This window comes from Amborella trichopoda, chromosome 9 (assembly GCF_054954075.1).
Source record: "Amborella trichopoda isolate Santa Cruz 75 chromosome 9, AtrichopodaSantaCruz75HAP2 v2.0, whole genome shotgun sequence".
Lineage (NCBI taxonomy): Eukaryota > Viridiplantae > Streptophyta > Magnoliopsida > Amborellales > Amborellaceae > Amborella > Amborella trichopoda.
The window spans coordinates 6736392-6754124 of NC_142344.1; the positions used below are offsets into that span (position 1 = coordinate 6736392).

General features: G+C 32.6%; 1 protein-coding gene and 1 long non-coding RNA gene across 2 annotated transcripts; both read right to left on the minus strand.

The window, feature by feature from the left end:
* Positions 1-5459: 5459 nt before the first annotated feature.
* Positions 5460-8274, minus strand: LOC18424092 (putative receptor protein kinase ZmPK1). The gene has a single exon (XM_006828647.3). The coding sequence runs from the start codon at positions 7919-7921 to the stop codon at positions 5522-5524; it is 2400 nt and encodes a 799-aa protein (XP_006828710.2). The 5' UTR covers positions 7922-8274; the 3' UTR covers positions 5460-5521.
* An 8153-nt stretch (positions 8275-16427) lies between these two features.
* LOC148780333 (uncharacterized) lies at positions 16428-17159 on the minus strand. Its single transcript, XR_016041182.1, has 2 exons — positions 17042-17159; positions 16428-16824 (listed from the first exon to the last, which is right to left on the minus strand). It is a non-coding gene; the product is annotated as an uncharacterized LOC148780333 (long non-coding RNA).
* Positions 17160-17733: the final 574 nt, after the last annotated feature.

Consider the following 17733-nt stretch of genomic DNA (forward strand, 5'->3'; position numbering starts at 1 on the left):
GAGACCGTCCATTTTTTTAAAGGGCGAGATCTAAGTTTTAGAGAACTCAAACTTCAAAGTTTTCCCTTCGAAATGACCATCTAGTGATTAGATTCTTAAGCAGTTCACGAAATTTTAGATAAATAAATTTCTCCCAAGTAGATCTTCTATGAGAGAGGGAGTAAATGTATACTACATGCTCCCACAAGAGTATAGTATACACCTTCTTTTCTTGAAGAATAAGGGTTAGGTAACCATGGCGTTGAAAATACCGTGTGGGTCACGGAATTCTTACTCCGTTTTCTTGCAAATGTGTGGTACACATTAGTCGACAGTCAATACGTGACGTTGGTATTATTATTAAATGGTAATGGTGAGATTTTTTTTGTTTTTCATCCTTCATTAATTTGTGGAATACAATTATTTATGAGACATGCTGGACAAGGTCTCAAATATTAGGTACTTATGGCTACTAATTTAAGGAAAAGTGTACACGGCGTCAGGAGACGAGACGCAAGTGTAGATACCGGTGGCAATGGACCCAATTCCCGGGATCGGCTGGGTATACCTAATATGGGTATGTGTATGGGTCTGGCAGGTCAAATCCGGGTCCATAACTTAGATCTGAACACTATTAGGGTTCACATCCGGTTGGACCCAATTTGTACCCGACTAATGCCGATGTATTGTTGAAGAAAATATTTCAAGCTCTATTCGTTTGGGCATATTAAGTATCGTATATAATAAGAACTCATAATCATATTTAGCTATTAAATAACAAATGAGATAGTTTGAAATCTAATTATGGGGGACCACGATCTTGTTGCCAATAATATGGGTATATGACGGTAAAAAAAAGACAAAAAAAAAAAAAAAACTCATCAGGAAGGTGGCAATGTACCCGACAGGATAGATCCAGTACCTGACGGGTTTGGGCATGCGTCCAACCTTTGAACCTGACATGTTGCCACCCCTAATTGTAGAATTGCATCCCTCTAATGCCGCAAGCATCTGTCTTAAAGGAAGACGCAAAAAAGTAGAGCTCCCACAAAAAATCAAAATGGATGGTCAAGATTTATTCTTCAATTTTTTAAAAAAAAATTTAATTTTTTTTACATATTAAGGATCTTCGTATTGTAGATTATATATACATAAAATACTAGACTCAAAATGCATCGCAAAATTGGATAGTATAGAGAGGACACATGTACATATGCGTCTGCATATTCATATCAACTATATGCTTAATTTAAAAATCACCGAGCCAACTTTGGTGATTCCTGAGTTAGGTCAAGTTCAAGGAGAAGGTGATTTGGATTTGAAGAACATTGTAATTGTGTGATTCTTCCGTTGTACTTTTATTTACTTTTTTCTTTTTTTTTCTTTTTTTTTTAAAAAAATTTTTTTTGCAAGCACAACTGAATCCAATTGGGGAATAGCTTGACTTGGACCCAGCAAATTGGAATGGAACGCCTGGTGAGTCCAGGGTTGGGTTCAAACATTTGAAACATTGTTTACGTTAGCGTAACACAGTCACATGAAGAATAGAGTACATTATGAGTTGAGAGTTACAATTTGTTTCAATTGTGAGAGAGAGAAACAGAACCTTTGCAATTTGAAATTATGCTATATATACAGTAATTTGAGAAAGGTCCTTAGTAATTTGGAATTATTGCTATATACACTAATTTCGACTTATGGCTATGACTTGGTTTGTGAAAACAGGAACCATCTTTTTCTTCATTGTGCTTTTACTTCTTTTGTCTGGGGGTGGGTTTTTCCGTTGGTGGGGATACGGTTAATATTGATTGATAGGCATTCACAGGGGCTGTATAGAAGGAGAGACATAGGTGAACTTTTGAGTGTAGAGTTTTGAATCAAGATGAGGTTGACGAGAGAATTTTAAATACCTTATGGAATTGGTTTTTTATTACAAATGACGGAGTTGGTGTCTCAAAATTGGACATTCTGATAAATATGAAGGAGGTCGTTAGAAACTCTTTCATACATTTGAGACCTAAAGATAGATGGAAGTCACCTTTTTCGAATTGCTTTAAGTTAAATTTTGACAGGAGTTCTCTCGGAATCCAGGTTCGGTAAGGATCAGTAGAGTTGTGAGGAACTCAGGTGGTGCTATTTTATTCTCCTATTTGATATAATAGGAACTAATACATTTTACACATTTTTTCTCATATTGATTGTAGCTACGTATTTGGCTTAGAACGGACTCTATATGGTGGCCTCTTTGAGTTTAAGAAACGCATCATTATAAGTAGAAAGTAACCAATTCCATAAAAAGAAAATTGGAAAGGAAGTACTTCACATTAATATCTATTATTTGAAAATTAAAATAGTCGTCGTTGAAAAGAGTTGAATTTGATTATGTACGACTGTAACACTTTCAAGTTTTTTTAGACCTTTCTAACATAACTTTAGCACTTCATGGAGTATTACTTGTATTTCAATCTTATTTCTAAAGGGTATTGTAGTTGGTTAATTCAATGGTAAAAGTTTTAAATAAGGTATCACCTATTATAGATTTCAAGTTCAAAACTACTATATCCTGTAATACATTATCTATATAGTTTCTTTACAAGATTTTCAAGTGTTTATAGATCTGTTTGATTTGTATCATTTTTAGAACTTAAAATTTCATAAGAGGATATGGAAATAGAATTTCAGGTATGAATTTAAATTTCTAGTTTGTTGTTCTTTTCTGCACCAACTTTAGACTTTTAAGGTCTAAATTGACATTTGACACCTTTTTAATTGCCCAAATTTATATTCATAAAAAAAAATTCATCAAAAAAGTTATAGCTAACACCTTTTGTTAATTTTTCTCCAAACATCAACTACAAACTTTCAAGGTCTCAAGTAAGATTATGAGTTCAACCTTCAATGTCCGAAGTAGGGGTAGTTTAGAAAAAAAAATGAGAAAAAAAGATAGGAGGGTAAAATCAAACTTTTTTGAGGGGCTTTTGTAATAACAATTTTTCAAGGGCACATTAGCTTAGATTTCTGGAGAGGCGAAAAAAAGAGCTCAACTAAAATTCAAGCTATAAATTTTCCAATATATAATTTGGATGTGGGTGTGTTTCGCCATAATCGCTACTTTAATTATTATTTTTTAATAAATGTTTTAAAATATCCCTAACTATAAATTATTTTTTAATCCATTTATTTCTATACTTGTTTAAACTTATTTGGACTTTTTAATGTTGTTTTTAATTTTATTTTACTTTTACTGCATTTCTTTTATTTTTAAACATTTTATTATTTTTAAAATTTATCTAGAGGTAACTCGCCTTTGCCAAGGGACTCGTCCCTTATGCCGAGGTAAGTTCTTGAACACTAGAGAAAAATAAAATAAAAAATTATATATATATATATATATATATATATATATATATATATATATATATATATATATATATATATATATATATATATATATATATATATATATATATATAAGTGGATTCAGTACGCCCACTATATAGATATATAGGAGTGGATTCAGTATGCCCACTATATAGATATATAGGAGTAGATTCTGTACGCCCACTAGCTTACCACTACAATAAATGTCAATGGTCGAGATTCTGGACCGATCTGATGGTCACGACCTCTTTTATTTTTTTTATAAATCTAAATCACTTGAAATTTTAGATGTATGTTTTTCTCATTAATGCGCACCTAATAAAAATATAAAAAAAATAATCCGTAAAAAAAAAATTGATCAAATACCCCCGAAACTTTACAGGGTTATTTTAGTCAATGTTTTTCATGTAAAATATTTGTTTTATATTTTTCGAAGATTCACATACTTTTTATGTATACAGGCTCCAAATTTTAGATCATTTCAATTTGTAGAAAAAAAATTAAAATTCAAACACTACCAGATATCCAGGATCGTCAGATCAGCCCAGATTCAATCTGGGCCGTTGGCGTTTACTGTAGCAGTACGTCATTGGGCTGATGACAGGATATTTTCTATATATATATATATATATATAGTAAACCTTACAATAGCTCGGCCGTTATAATGAATAGTAATATAGCTGGAATCTCAACTATCAAATCTTCATCATGTGGTTCAAAATGCATATCACTATATAAATTTTAATATTTTTTTTAGAAATTAGATCATAATGAAATTTTAGACGTGTATCTTAAAAAAAAAAGGTAAACAATTAAAAAATATATAAAAAATATTTTTTAAAATATAAAATGATCAAAATACTCATGAAAAATAACAAGGGTAATTTGGTCATTTTAAATTATTAAAAATAATTTTTTTATATTTTATATGGTGCGCAATATTGTTAGGTATACACACCAAAAATTTCACCTTAATCAAATTTATAAAAATAAAATTAAAATTAAAATAGTGATATATATTTTGAACCACTCGATGATGATCTGGCGGGTGGGATTCTACCTATATTACTATTCGTTATAGCTGCACCAACTATTGCTAGCTTTTTTCATATATATATATATATATATTTATATTAGTAATGATGGGACCTTCCCACACCCAAGTGAGTACGACCCCAAAGGATCATCATTAAATTTTGACACAGATCTCTAAAAAAGTTATCACATGGGTGTGGGACTTGGGTAAACTTTTATTATATTTATATTCGTAATGCACTTCTGTTCCAAAAGGCAAAATACTCTTAGAAAATAACTAATTTCTCATGTTTTGAGTCAATTATGGGTATTTTGATCAATTTCTTTCTTTGTATAACTCAAGTTTGTATCTTGGTACTCGACTCGGTAACGTACCGAGCATTGAACTAGGCTGAGTCCAAGTTGAATCCGCCAAGTTTGTAAATGTTGTTTCTGGCATGTGCAACTAACTAAGTGATGCAGAGAAAAAAAAAATATTAATTTTCTTATTATTAGTTTTTTTGAGTTTGTCTTTTAACTCAATAATAGGGTGCACAGGTATAATTAGGTGAGCATAAATTTTATCTCTCTACACTTTTCCTTTTTATCTTTTTTCGCTATTTTCTCTCTCTTCCTTTAACCTCATGTACCCTCCCTTTAACCTCATGTACCCTCCCTTTTTATCCAATGCCTAAAAACTATTTTTTTATTTAACCTTATCTTTTTACATACTTAAACTAGCTCTTCTAATTTAACCTTATCTGTTCATACTCTTAAACTAACCCAATCCAATTGATTAATATAAATTAGATAAATTCATGCCCACCTAATTATCCTTGCGCACCCTATTATTGAGTTAAAAGATAAACTCAAACAAAACTAATAATAATAAAATTAATAATTCATCACTAAGACAGCATAAAGCACATGATTGTGCATGATCCATACCAAGAGCCAACTAAGGCAAACTCAAATCCATGAGCGTGTATTACCAACAATGTCAATTGAAAGTTTGAAACCAAAGTATGAGAATTTTCTTGATGAAAAAGAGATCAACTATAGAATATGAGAGAGAGAGAGACCACTTCTAAAAGCCAATGATAAAACATTCATTTCTGGAAATCTATGAGCCAAATCATGCAAAAATTCATAGCCCATTAATATCTATACATACAAGTAGGGCCTGCACGATCATATCCATGGTTGGTCTCCCCTCTTTCTCCTCTCTAACACAGGATAGAGCTATTTTCACCACCTCCTCTACCTGCCTTGAGCTGAACCTGCCCTCCAATCTCATATCAACCACTGCCTCCACCCATTCCTCTCCCAACTCGATCTTCCTCTTGACAAACCTGATCAAATGCCAAAGCTCGACTTCTTCGCGGCCATCAACCACCTTGGGCCCTGATAATCTACGCCCTCTCACCATCTCTAACAAAACTACTCCATAGCTATAAACATCTGCTTTTGTTGTTATAGGAAGATTTAGAGTCCACTCCGGCGCCATATACCCTTTGGTTCCGCGGACTCCTGTAAAGTATGAAATAGACTTATTGTTTCTCCCTTCACCTCTTCGCTGAAGGAGCTTCGCCAGCCCAAAGTCAGTTATCTTGGGCTCGAAACATGCATCTAGTAGTATGTTTTCGGGTTTTACATCGCAATGTAAGACCCACTCTAGGCACTCATGATGCAAGTACGCTAGGCCCTTTGCTGTCCCTAGAGCAATCTCAAGCCTCTGGTTCCAGTCCAGAGTGGTTCCCTCCAAGAACAAGTGCTTGTCTAACGACCCATTTTCCAAGTACTCATAAACTAATAGCTTATGTGAACCCTCAACACAAAAGCCCCACATCCTCACAAAGTTTATGTGGTATATCATCCCGATTGTACTCACTTCTGCCCAAAATTCTTCCTCACCTTGCCTCACATCATGTAGCCTCTTCACCCCAACTACCCTACCATCACTCAAAACCCCCTTATAAACAGCACCAAAAGCCCCCTTTCCAAGCTCTTCTTTGAAGTTGCTTGTAGCCTGTTTAAGCTCTTTGTATGTGAACCTCCTGAATTGGCTTGATATACCCTTGTAGCCTTTTTCTATGGCTTCAGGCACACCATGTTTCCGATAAAGGAAGAACCACCCGACCGCTATGAATATGATCTCAATCCCACCAATTGCACTCACAAACCAATACAACATAAGAGTTGTACTCTTTATCTCCCCATAAACTCCGAGCCCCTCTGTGACTGCAGCTACACCAGTTGGGCATTTCAATTCAAGCTCTCTCAAACCTGTGCTCTGACTACCAATATGGTTTAAGGCTACATCTATGGCGACTTTTATATACATGCTTCCTGGAAAACTTGTAGATGTGTATCCATTAAAGAGAACACTCTTGAAGTAACACCCTCCATCCCCATTAATTCTATACATGAAACCTTGACAAGTACAATCATCTAAGCATCTGTTTCTACAGGCCTCAAAGGTTGTTTGCAAAGTATAGTTGATATCGTAGCCATAAAAATCAGTTTGAGGAAGCTCTATAAACCTGATTTTGAGAGGATCACAGGTTGTTTTGGACTTGGATATGCACCCTTTTGTCCAGTCCTTTGGGTCACTTGCTTCATAATATGGGGGGCATGCACATGTTGGCTGTGGTTTATAAGTACATATCCCATTTCTTCCACAAAGTCCATGAATTCTACATTGCTCTGCCATGGCTAACCATGTAATTGACCAAAGCCCTGTTGCTTCATTAAGGCTATAAAGCCTAAGGTTACCATCATAATCCATTGTTAATCTCCTTTTAAGCATTGAACCCCAATCAGAAGCATAGAATTCAAATCTATCACTAGAAACAAACCTCCCCAATTCATCATAGAAAGCATACCTAGAGCTATTATATGATGTTCTCTTATTAACCCATACAGTGTAATCTGGGTTTGGCCAGTATATGCTTGAAATTTCAGGACCATCATACATGATTCTAAGCACGTTGTCATTGTCGAAAAAGAAGCTGAAATAGCCAGGGGAATACATACCTTCTCCTCTACTTGAGATCAATCTCTTGCCTTTTGTGAATGGCTGGTTTGGGAGGAGAGTATCAGTCGGGAATTCAAAGCTTTCCCAGATGATTCGACCATTACAGTCTCTCAAAACCAGGTTTCCCGTGTCCAGGAGCTCTGCATAGCTTGTTGAGTTTGTGTTTGTGCTCCAAATAACTGCGTCATTTGCATCAATTAAGACCAAGTTTCCATCTTTCCATAAAGAGAGTCTCGAACGTCGGCCATTAACCGGGTGGTCTCTGCTAGCGATCCATGACACAGTTTTGTTTGCAGAGTTGGAGAACCAGATAGCGAAGGAATAGGCATTGAGGCCCACTTCATACAACCCGGCTGAGAAGGAGCCGTCAGGTGAAACAAGGATGTCAGAGTGCGACTCTACATGGAGAGATGATCCTCTGTTTAACCTCTCCATTTTTGCATTAGCTATTGAGATTGAGAGCAAGAGAGACATAAAAATGACAAGTAACAGAGAGTATTGGTTTCTCATTGTTGGTTTTGAAGGACTCCCAAAGATTCAAAATTTCGAACGCAGATGAAAATCACAAGAACTGTTTATAGAGAGTATAGTTTTCTCATAAGTGTGTTGTGCAGGAATTAGCAGAAATGAAATGATAGGGAGGATTGAGAAGAGAGAGAACAGGATTTTCATGAAAGATTTTTAAGGTTTGGGATGAGAGAGAATAGTGGGTTCTGCATAGAAAAAAAAGGGGATTGAAAGCCCATGAAAGTTCAAAACATGGGAAGACTTGTGAACAGAGAAGATGCACAGAATATATGGTCTTCTGTGTCTTACGTGGTCTTTGCTGATGTTTAAGAATAGATATACGGTCTTCTGTCACTTACCTGGTATTTGCTGATGTTTAATGCGTTGTGTTGGTAAACTTGGACATCTCATAGAACTGATGTAAAATTAATCATAACAGTTTATATCTGAGGTTGAAGTCGAAAAGGTTGCAGTCCATCTTGAGGAAACTTTCGTGACTTGTATTTGTACTCTTTTGTATTTATTTGTTTGTAGTTTTATGTTGGACATCTATCACTTAAACATTTATTTTTGAGATGGATTTTTTTGACCTAATTGTTAAGGGCATGTAATCTCTACTATGGAGATCATGAATATAAAAAAATAAAATAAATTTTTAAAAATAAAAATCATAGTTCTATTAAAAAAACATTAAGACAGTTAGTTTCAATTGTTTTTAGATGGACCACCTATTTGCATCCATCATTAAGATGGATGCTTTATACCTCGAAGACTATAAATATAGAAATGCGGTCCCCACCGCATGAAACAATTTTCCTTCTATGTTTGTCCAATAATACTCTCTTGGATGTATGTGAATTGGAGAACTGTGGGTCCCTCAAGAGTTGACCTTTTTTTTTTTTTTGAAGTAGTTAAAATTTCAATTAAAAAGGTGGCCTCAAGATTTGACCTACTATTTCATGCAACTGACCAATACTAATGACATGGAATCTTTTATAAAAGAGCAAGGAAATGTGACAAATGAAGAAAAGTATGAAATTAGAAAAGTTTCATTTGTTACATTTCATATAAATTAATTAGGGCCACTAGTTTAAGTTGTTAGAGCCAAAAAAATATAGGAACTCGACAGAGACCGATTCCAATTATTTGAAGGACCCGGTTTCTATGAGGCCAAGCCCGTATTTGTAGAAATACAGGCCTTTTAATAAATCTATTTTTGAAATGAATTTTAAAACTTAATTTTTAAGGTCATGTAATCTCTAATATTGAGATCATGAATATGAAAAAATAAATAAATTGTAAAAACTAGAAATAATAATTCTAGTAAGAAAACATTTGGACCCTTAGTTTCCATTGTTTTTAGATGAAACACCGACTTGCATCCATCTTTAAGATGGATGCTTTACACTTTCTGGACTGCATGTGTAGAAATGCGGTCCAGCCCGTATGAAACAATTTTCCTTATCTGAATCTAACTTGGACGATTCTTGAATTTGCATGAATCTACATATTTATATCCAGTAGTGGGATTACGTGTGTAGCACGTACAAGTGTAATAAACGATCATGTAAATAATCATGTAAACACACCCGACCACTCCCAAAATATTCAAACATCAAACACACCCCAAATGTCTTCAACTCTCATGTTTACAAAATTATTATTTTTTGATAAATTCACACTGATAGCCCCCAAATATATGTTATTTAAATTATATATATATATATATATATATATATATATATATATATATATATATATATATATATATATATATATATATATATGGAAAATGCTGAGATTAGACTATTAACTCAAATGAGCTCAACGGCTCTGATTAAATCTAAGTCAATCTGACGGTCACAACTTCATTTAGTGATTGAATTTTAAATTTTTTTCTACGAATTCAAATAATTTGAAATTTTAGGCATTCATTCTTCTCATCAAGGCGCACTTAATAAGAATATTTTAAAAATAATTCGTAAAAATAAATTGACCAAAATAACCCCGAAACGTTTCAGGGGTATTTTGATAAATTTATTTCTTGCAAATTTTTTTTTTTTTAATTTTATTAGATTCTCCTATTTGGAAGACTAAAATTTTAAATTAATTTGATTAGTATAAAAAAAATTCAAATTCAAATACGAAATGAGATAGTGACCGTTAGATCGACCCAGATTTAATCTAGGCCGTTGGTTAATCCCATCATTTTTCGATATATATATATATATATATATATATATATATATATATATATATATAGAGAGAGAGAGAGAGAGAGAGAAATATTAGATGAGCCCACGAGCTCACAGAATAGTATAAGCCCAATGGCCCAGATTGAATCTAGGCCGATCTGACGAACACAAATGTCTAGTAGTGTTTGAATTTTAATTTTTTTTCTACAAACCCAAATCACTTAAAATTTTAGGCGTGTTCTTTTCATCAAGAAGCACCTAATAAAAATATATACAAAAAAATATTTTGTGAAAAACATATTGACCAAAATGCCCCTGAAATTTTTGGGGGGTATTTTGGTCAATTTATTTCATGTAAACTATTACTTTTATATTTTTAAAAGATTTACCTTTTGTTTATGTACATACTCTCCAAATTTTAAGTGATTTGGATTTGTAGAAAAAAAATTAAAATTCGAACACATCCATGATCATCAGATCGGTCAGATTCAATCTGGGCCGTTGGGCTAATTTTTTCCTGTGAGCTAGTGGGCTCACCCTAGCATCTCTCTCTCTCTCTCTCTCTCTCTCTCTCTCTCTCTCTCTCTATATATATATATATATATATATATATATATATATATATATATATATATATATATATATATATATATATATATGATCCTATGTGACCCTCCCATGCCCATGCATGTAGAACCCCAAAGGATCACCATTAAATTTGACACAGATCTCTAAAAAAGTCAAATCCCACACTCATGTGATAACCTTTTTAGAGATTTGTGCTATATTTAATAGTGATTGGGAGGGTCTCATAGAATCCTTACTCATATATATATGTATATATATAAGATTTATTAGACAAACTAATAAATGCATGTATCTTTTTTAAATTTGATTTAAAATATGGATATTGGCAAATACAGATAAAAGAAGAAAATAGGTATAAAACTGCTTTTAATGTCCCTTTTGGATAATATGAATGAAATATTATGCCATTTGGATTAAAAAATGCTCCATCAGAATTTCAAAGGATAATGAATGATGTATTTAATCCTTATATGAAGTTTATGATAGTTTACATCGATGATTTATTAATTTTTTTTGAAAATATACCCCAACATATAAAACATATCAATGCTTTTATAACCGTAGTAAAACACTCAAGACTAGACATATCTGCAAAAAAGATAAGTTTATTCCAAACAAAAATTAGATTTTTAGGACATCATATATCCCAAAGAACTATAATACCAATCGAAAGATCAATACAATTTGCTGATAAATTTTCAAACATAATTTTAAACAAAAAATAATTACAAAGATTTTTAAGATGTCTTAATTACATTGTAGACTTTTATAAAAATCTTGCAATAAATGCGAAACTTTTATATGATAGATTAAAAAAGAATCCTCCTCCATGGACATATATACATACTACTGCTGTTAAGAAACTCAAAATAAAATCTAAAGAATTACCTTGTTTATGTCTTTCAGACCCAGAAGCTTTCAAAATCATTGAATGTGATGCATCAAAATTAGGACTAGGTGGAATATTAAAACAAAGAGTTAATAATAATGAACAATTAGTCAAATATACTTCAAAGGCTTGGAATCCTATACAACAAAATTACTCTACTGTAAAAAAGGAAATTTTAGCCATAGTACATTGTGTAACCAAATTTCAAGGTGATATTCTTAATTCGACATTTCTTATACGTACTGACTGTAAAGCTGCAAAAGATATTCTTGCTAAAGGTGTGAAAAATTTAGTGTCCAAACAGATCTTTGCTAGATGGCAATCTACCTTATCTGCCTTTGATTTTACCATTGAACATCTTGCAGGTATTTTTAATGCTCTACCTGATTTTTTAGACTGGGGCTTCGTCATTTCTTATACGTACTGACTGTAAAGCTGCAAAAGACATTCTTGCTAAAGATGTGAAAAATTTAGTGTCTAAACAGATATTTGCTAGATGGCAAGCTATCTTATCTGCCTTTGATTTTACCATTGAACATCTTACAGATATTTCTAATGCTCTACGTGATTTTTTGACACGAGAATTTTTGCAGGGGGGCAGAGCAGACCACTCTGACCCAGCCGAATTATCTTTAGGACTTCAATTATCCCAAGGAACTATAATACCAATCGAAAGATCAATACAATTTGTTGATAAATCTCCAGACATAATTTTAAACAAAAAATAATTACAAAGATTTTTAGGATGTCTTAATTACATTGTAGACTTTTATAAAAATCTTACAATAGACGCCAAACCTTTATATGATAGATTAAAAAAGAGTCCTCTTCCATGGACAGATATACATACTACTGTTGTTAAGAAACTCAAAATAAAATCTAAAGAATTACCTTGTTTATGTCTTTCAGACCCAGAAGCTTTCAAAATCATTGAATGTGATGCATCAGAATTAGGATTAGGTGGAATATTAAAACAAATAGTTAATAATAAAGAACAAATATATATATATATATATATATATATATATATATATATATATATATATATATATATATATATATATATATATATATATATATATTACAAATCCAAATCATTTGAAATTTTAGGTGTGTTTTCTTCTCATCAATGCGTACCTAATAAAAAAAAGACCAAAATACCCCCAAAACTTTTCAAGGGTATTTTGGTCAATTTATTTTATGTAAAATATTGTTTTGATATTTAAAAAATTCACCTATTTTTTTTAACGCAAACTTAAAATTTAGTAATTTGGATTTGTAGATAAATAAATAAAATTCAAACACTACCGAACATCTGTGATCGGCCCAGATTCATTCTAGGCCGTTGGGCGCATATGTTCATATGAGCTAGTGGGCTAATCCCAGTTGTTTCCTATATATATAAAAGAAGATACTACAAAATGCCTATAGACGAAAATGAATAGTGATTTCGTCTTTCCTCATCACCGTCCAAAGTTCATCGCACGGTCACGATTGTCTAATAGTATTTTATTTTTCATTTTGTTTCTACAAATTAGAATGACCTGAAATTTGGATCGTATGTTCATCAAAAATGGGTGAATCTACCAAAAATATCAAAAAAATATTTTACATGAAACATTGACCAAAATACCCTGAAAACGTTTCAGAGGTATTGTTTTTATATTTTCACTAAATCACTGTTCAAAATTCAAACACTATCGAGCATCCGTGATCGTTAGATCGGCTCAGATTCAATCTGGGTCATTTGGCTTATTTTTTCTTGTGAGCCCATTGGCTCACATTAGCTTTTTCACCCATATATATATATATATATATGATTGTCTATAAAGAGACTATTTATCTTTGTATATGAAGGTCACAATTAATTTTTATTCATTAGATGTCAAATTGGATGGCTTGGGATGAGTCACGAAGTCCGATTTTTTTTTAAAAAAAGATTTTGTGTCAATTCAATGAAATTCTTGCAGCCACCAATTTGAAATTTAAGGGACAAGAATGATTATAACCTCCATGTAGAAAAAATAACGGATCTATTTGTCGCAATCTCATAAAAAATTGTTATGGTAGGTGGACTAAAGACTAAAGATGTTTTCTCAATGACTAATTCCGCATGAAGTTTTATATAGTATTTCTTTATGCCATATTAAACAGGAGTGAATCCACTGCGACAAGATACTGCTCAGGGTAGTTAATGAGGTAGATTGCATCACATCCAATGGGTATATAAATCTAAGTAAGTCATACTGTTCAAGGTACTTAATGAGGTAGATTACATCACATCCAATGGGTATATAAATTTGAGTAAGTCTCTCAAGCATATATTTTAATCGGTTGCTCACCTCTTTCATTGCAAAAACTACCTATGTAGGAGGGGTCCAATAAAGTGGTTTGGTATTCTCATCTCTTTCACGTCTCTCTTCCCCCTTTATAAAAAAGAAAAGAAAGAAGGCTCTATTTCTCTCTGTCTAGTATTTCTTCCAAGAAGTCACATAACGGCTTTGTTTCTCTCATCTTTTTCTATTTCTACCACTATCTCTCAATAAGAGAGAGAGAGTGTATGTGTGCACGCGTGTGTTAAAATTGCATCCAACTATGAAATGCAGTTAAAGTGAGGCACCTCCCTCTAAAATTAATAAAAGATAAAAGGTGGGGCTAGACCAGTCTCTTTCTGGAAACAACCAGTCATTCCCAATATATAGTAGGAACAAGGCCGATCTCACCAATTCACAATCTACATTAGATGATTCCAATCTAAATCGACTTGTTTAAAACAACTTACCCAACCAAGACCATGCATCTTTTAGGCCGGAATACTATCTTAGGAGGGGGAAATGGTTAACGTAGGGAGACAAGTGCCCACGCACATAAAAAATGTAGCAAATACCCACCCCGCCATGCCATCGCATGTTTATTTCTTCCAAAGATGGACCCAGGAATTCGTCAGGCTTTGAATACTATTGATTTTCTAGTCCATCTCGGACCATAATTTATCATGGAACGCATGTATGTGGAAACATTTTACCTGAGAAAAAACTGCACATTAGTGTCATATCAAATACTTTGAAGCAACGAATTAAAAATCGCCGTAGTGCTTGGGCTGATTCTTTCTTAGAATCGGCTTAGTTAAGAATTAATCCTAATTCTATTAAAATGGCCAGCCCTTTTATATTGGAAACTCATGTCAACGCCCTACTCCTCAACTTACCTTGTGATTTCTTCAAATCTTAGAATTTTATTTATTTTTAGATAACGTGTGAGTTCCATAGTGTAAGTTCCACTCCGCATCTCTCTCTCTCTATGTGAATTCTTCATGACTTCTATAATGCAAATCTACTCCACTTCTCTCTTTCAAACTCTCACACCTACCCTTTCTTCCAAAATGTATACACTCACAGAAAATATTAGTCTCTTTACTCGTATATTTGTTTACCAATTTCTGGTAAAACAATAAAAAACCATAATAATGTATTTTCTTTTTTTGAAATTTTATACGACTGGATTGGCCCAAACTAGTTGGTTGCAATCCCGACCAGTTCGGTCTCGGTCTGAGATTTCAAACATTGGGCATAGGCCCAAATAGGAGGGCCCCCCCCCCCCCCCCCGAAGGCGGAAAAAATAATATAAAAGGAATAACATATTAGTAAGAAGCCAAAAAAGAAACTAATGTCCTCTAAATCACCATTATTTCATCTAAACTACCATTATTCAGTAAATTCCCTAAAGAAAAAAGTTTGATTTTATATAAACCCCTTTTTTTAAAACTTTTTTCCGAATTGCCTCTTTTTCAAATATTGAAGTTCGAAATTAGTTCCTAACAATAACTTTGGACTGAAGGTTCGATATTGGTTTTTATAAATTTTTATTCACCTTGGATTTTCAAAGTCCAAAGTTATTGTTCCACGTGAACTTTGGACTTTTAAAGTTGACACTTGACACCTTTTTAATTGCCGAAATTTATATTCATAAAAAAATATATATATTAAATGTTTTTTCCTAAATTTTTTTCCAAAGAACTTTAAAGGTCTCAAATATGATTATGAGTTCGACCTTCAAAGTCCGAAATGAGAACAATTTTGAAAAAAGGGCATGAGGCAAAATCAAACTTTTTTGTGGGGCTTTTATAATAATCCATTATTCTTTAAGGGCAATTTAACTTGAATTTTTAGAGAGAAAAAAAAAACCTAATAAAATTTCAAGCTATAAATTTTCTTGTATACGATTTGGATATTTCTAGCGATTATTGGTGGGTGCTCTTTGCCTTAATCCCTATACTTTAATTATTTTTTTATAAATTTTTAAAATATCCCTAACTATCAATTATTATTTTTAAATCCATTTTTTTATATTTGGTTAAGATTTTTTAAGGTTATTTTTAATTTTATTTTACTTTTATTACATGTTTTATTTTTGAGAAATTATCACTAATATACTTTAATTTTAAAAAAACCGCAAAAAAAACCCCAACTTCTCAAAACCTCGTCCACATCTTTTTTCTCAATTTTTGAGATTTTTTGGATGAAAATACCCTTTATAGTAATATTTCTACCGTAATAGTATGAAGATACATTACGGTACTTTCAGTACCATAATGAACAGTACGGTAATTTAAATACCGTAAAGAACATTACGGTACTTTAATTACCGTAATAAATAAAAATATTCGTTACGGCATTCTTAATACTTTAATGCTTTGAAGAGCTTTAAATCGAAGTTAATATCAGTGTTACCTCTCTCCTCTCATATGCCGAATTGCAACTAAGGGACACATTTTTTTCGTAAAATCCCAAAAATTTCTCTCTAATATTTTATTTTCGAATAAATACATAGAAAATTAAAATAAATTTGAATTTTTTTCTTTTTTTTTTTTGCTGAATACATATATCGTATACAGATTACCCATCACCATGTAGGTATTTTACAGAGAAAAAAAATGGTTCTACAAATTCTTAGCACGAGAAGAGACTTTGGTCTCCTAAACGAAAAATACAGATTTAAGATTAATTATCTTAAGAAAAAAATAAATTCACGATTGAAATTTATAAAACAAATTTCATTAAAACCAACCAGAACTTTAATTCCCTGTGCTCACCTCTGTAATTGGAGTCTCCACAGTGGGCTTGGATGCAGGCTTAATGGTGACCTCTGTGGCAGCATCAGCAGTAGAAAATTCAGTGTCGTTCTCGTTGCTCAGGCATCCATACTGAACTGGAACTTGCTCAGTAGCGATGTACCTGCAAATCCAATAACAAGCACACCAACAATACGATTAATCCCATAACCACAAAACAATCCCATATCAAGGGGAAAAATACATTAAATCAAACAAGTATTCTATCTTATTATTTGAAAAGGGTCTCAATCGATTTCGATGGGCCAACAAACACAAATTTGCTCTTAGTCCTCTGGGTCAGGAAGGGGCTAATCTTCCTGTTAAAGGCGAGGTACCACCATGGAGCATTGATTTGGATAGGCCAGTAAGGACAAATTTGCTCTTGGTCCTCTAGGTCAAGAAGGGGCTGATCATCCTGTTAACGGCGAGGTACCACCATGGAGCATTAATAAAAACCTGCACACCAACAATTGGTCTTTAAAATTATGGAAACCCAACAAAAAATGGCGTAGAAGACCAGAGTCCTTTTCTCTCTTTAGGAATTTGTGGAATAATTTTTGTTCTCCGCAAAATACCCACATGGTGATGGATAATATGTATACGGTATATATTAAGAAAAAAAAAAACTCAAATTTGTTTAAAATTTGCTCTGTATTTATTCGAAAATGAAATATTAGAAAGAAATTTTTGATATTTAACGGAAAAAATGTGTCATTTGAAATTGATTTTGTAAAACGCAGGAGAAGAGAGATAGCTCTGATATTAACTTCAGTTTGAAGCTTTTCAAAGCATTACGGTACTAAGAATACCGTGAAGAGTATGTTTATATATTACGGTAATTAAAGTATTGTAATGTTCTTTATAATATTTAAATTACTGTAATGTTCATTACGACACTCGAAGTATCGTAATATATTATGGTATAAACGACTACCGTAAATGATATTTTCGTCTAAAAAATCCCAAAAATTGGGAAAAAATATATGGGCGAAGTTTTGAGAAGTTGGAGTTTTTGGTACGATTTTTTTAA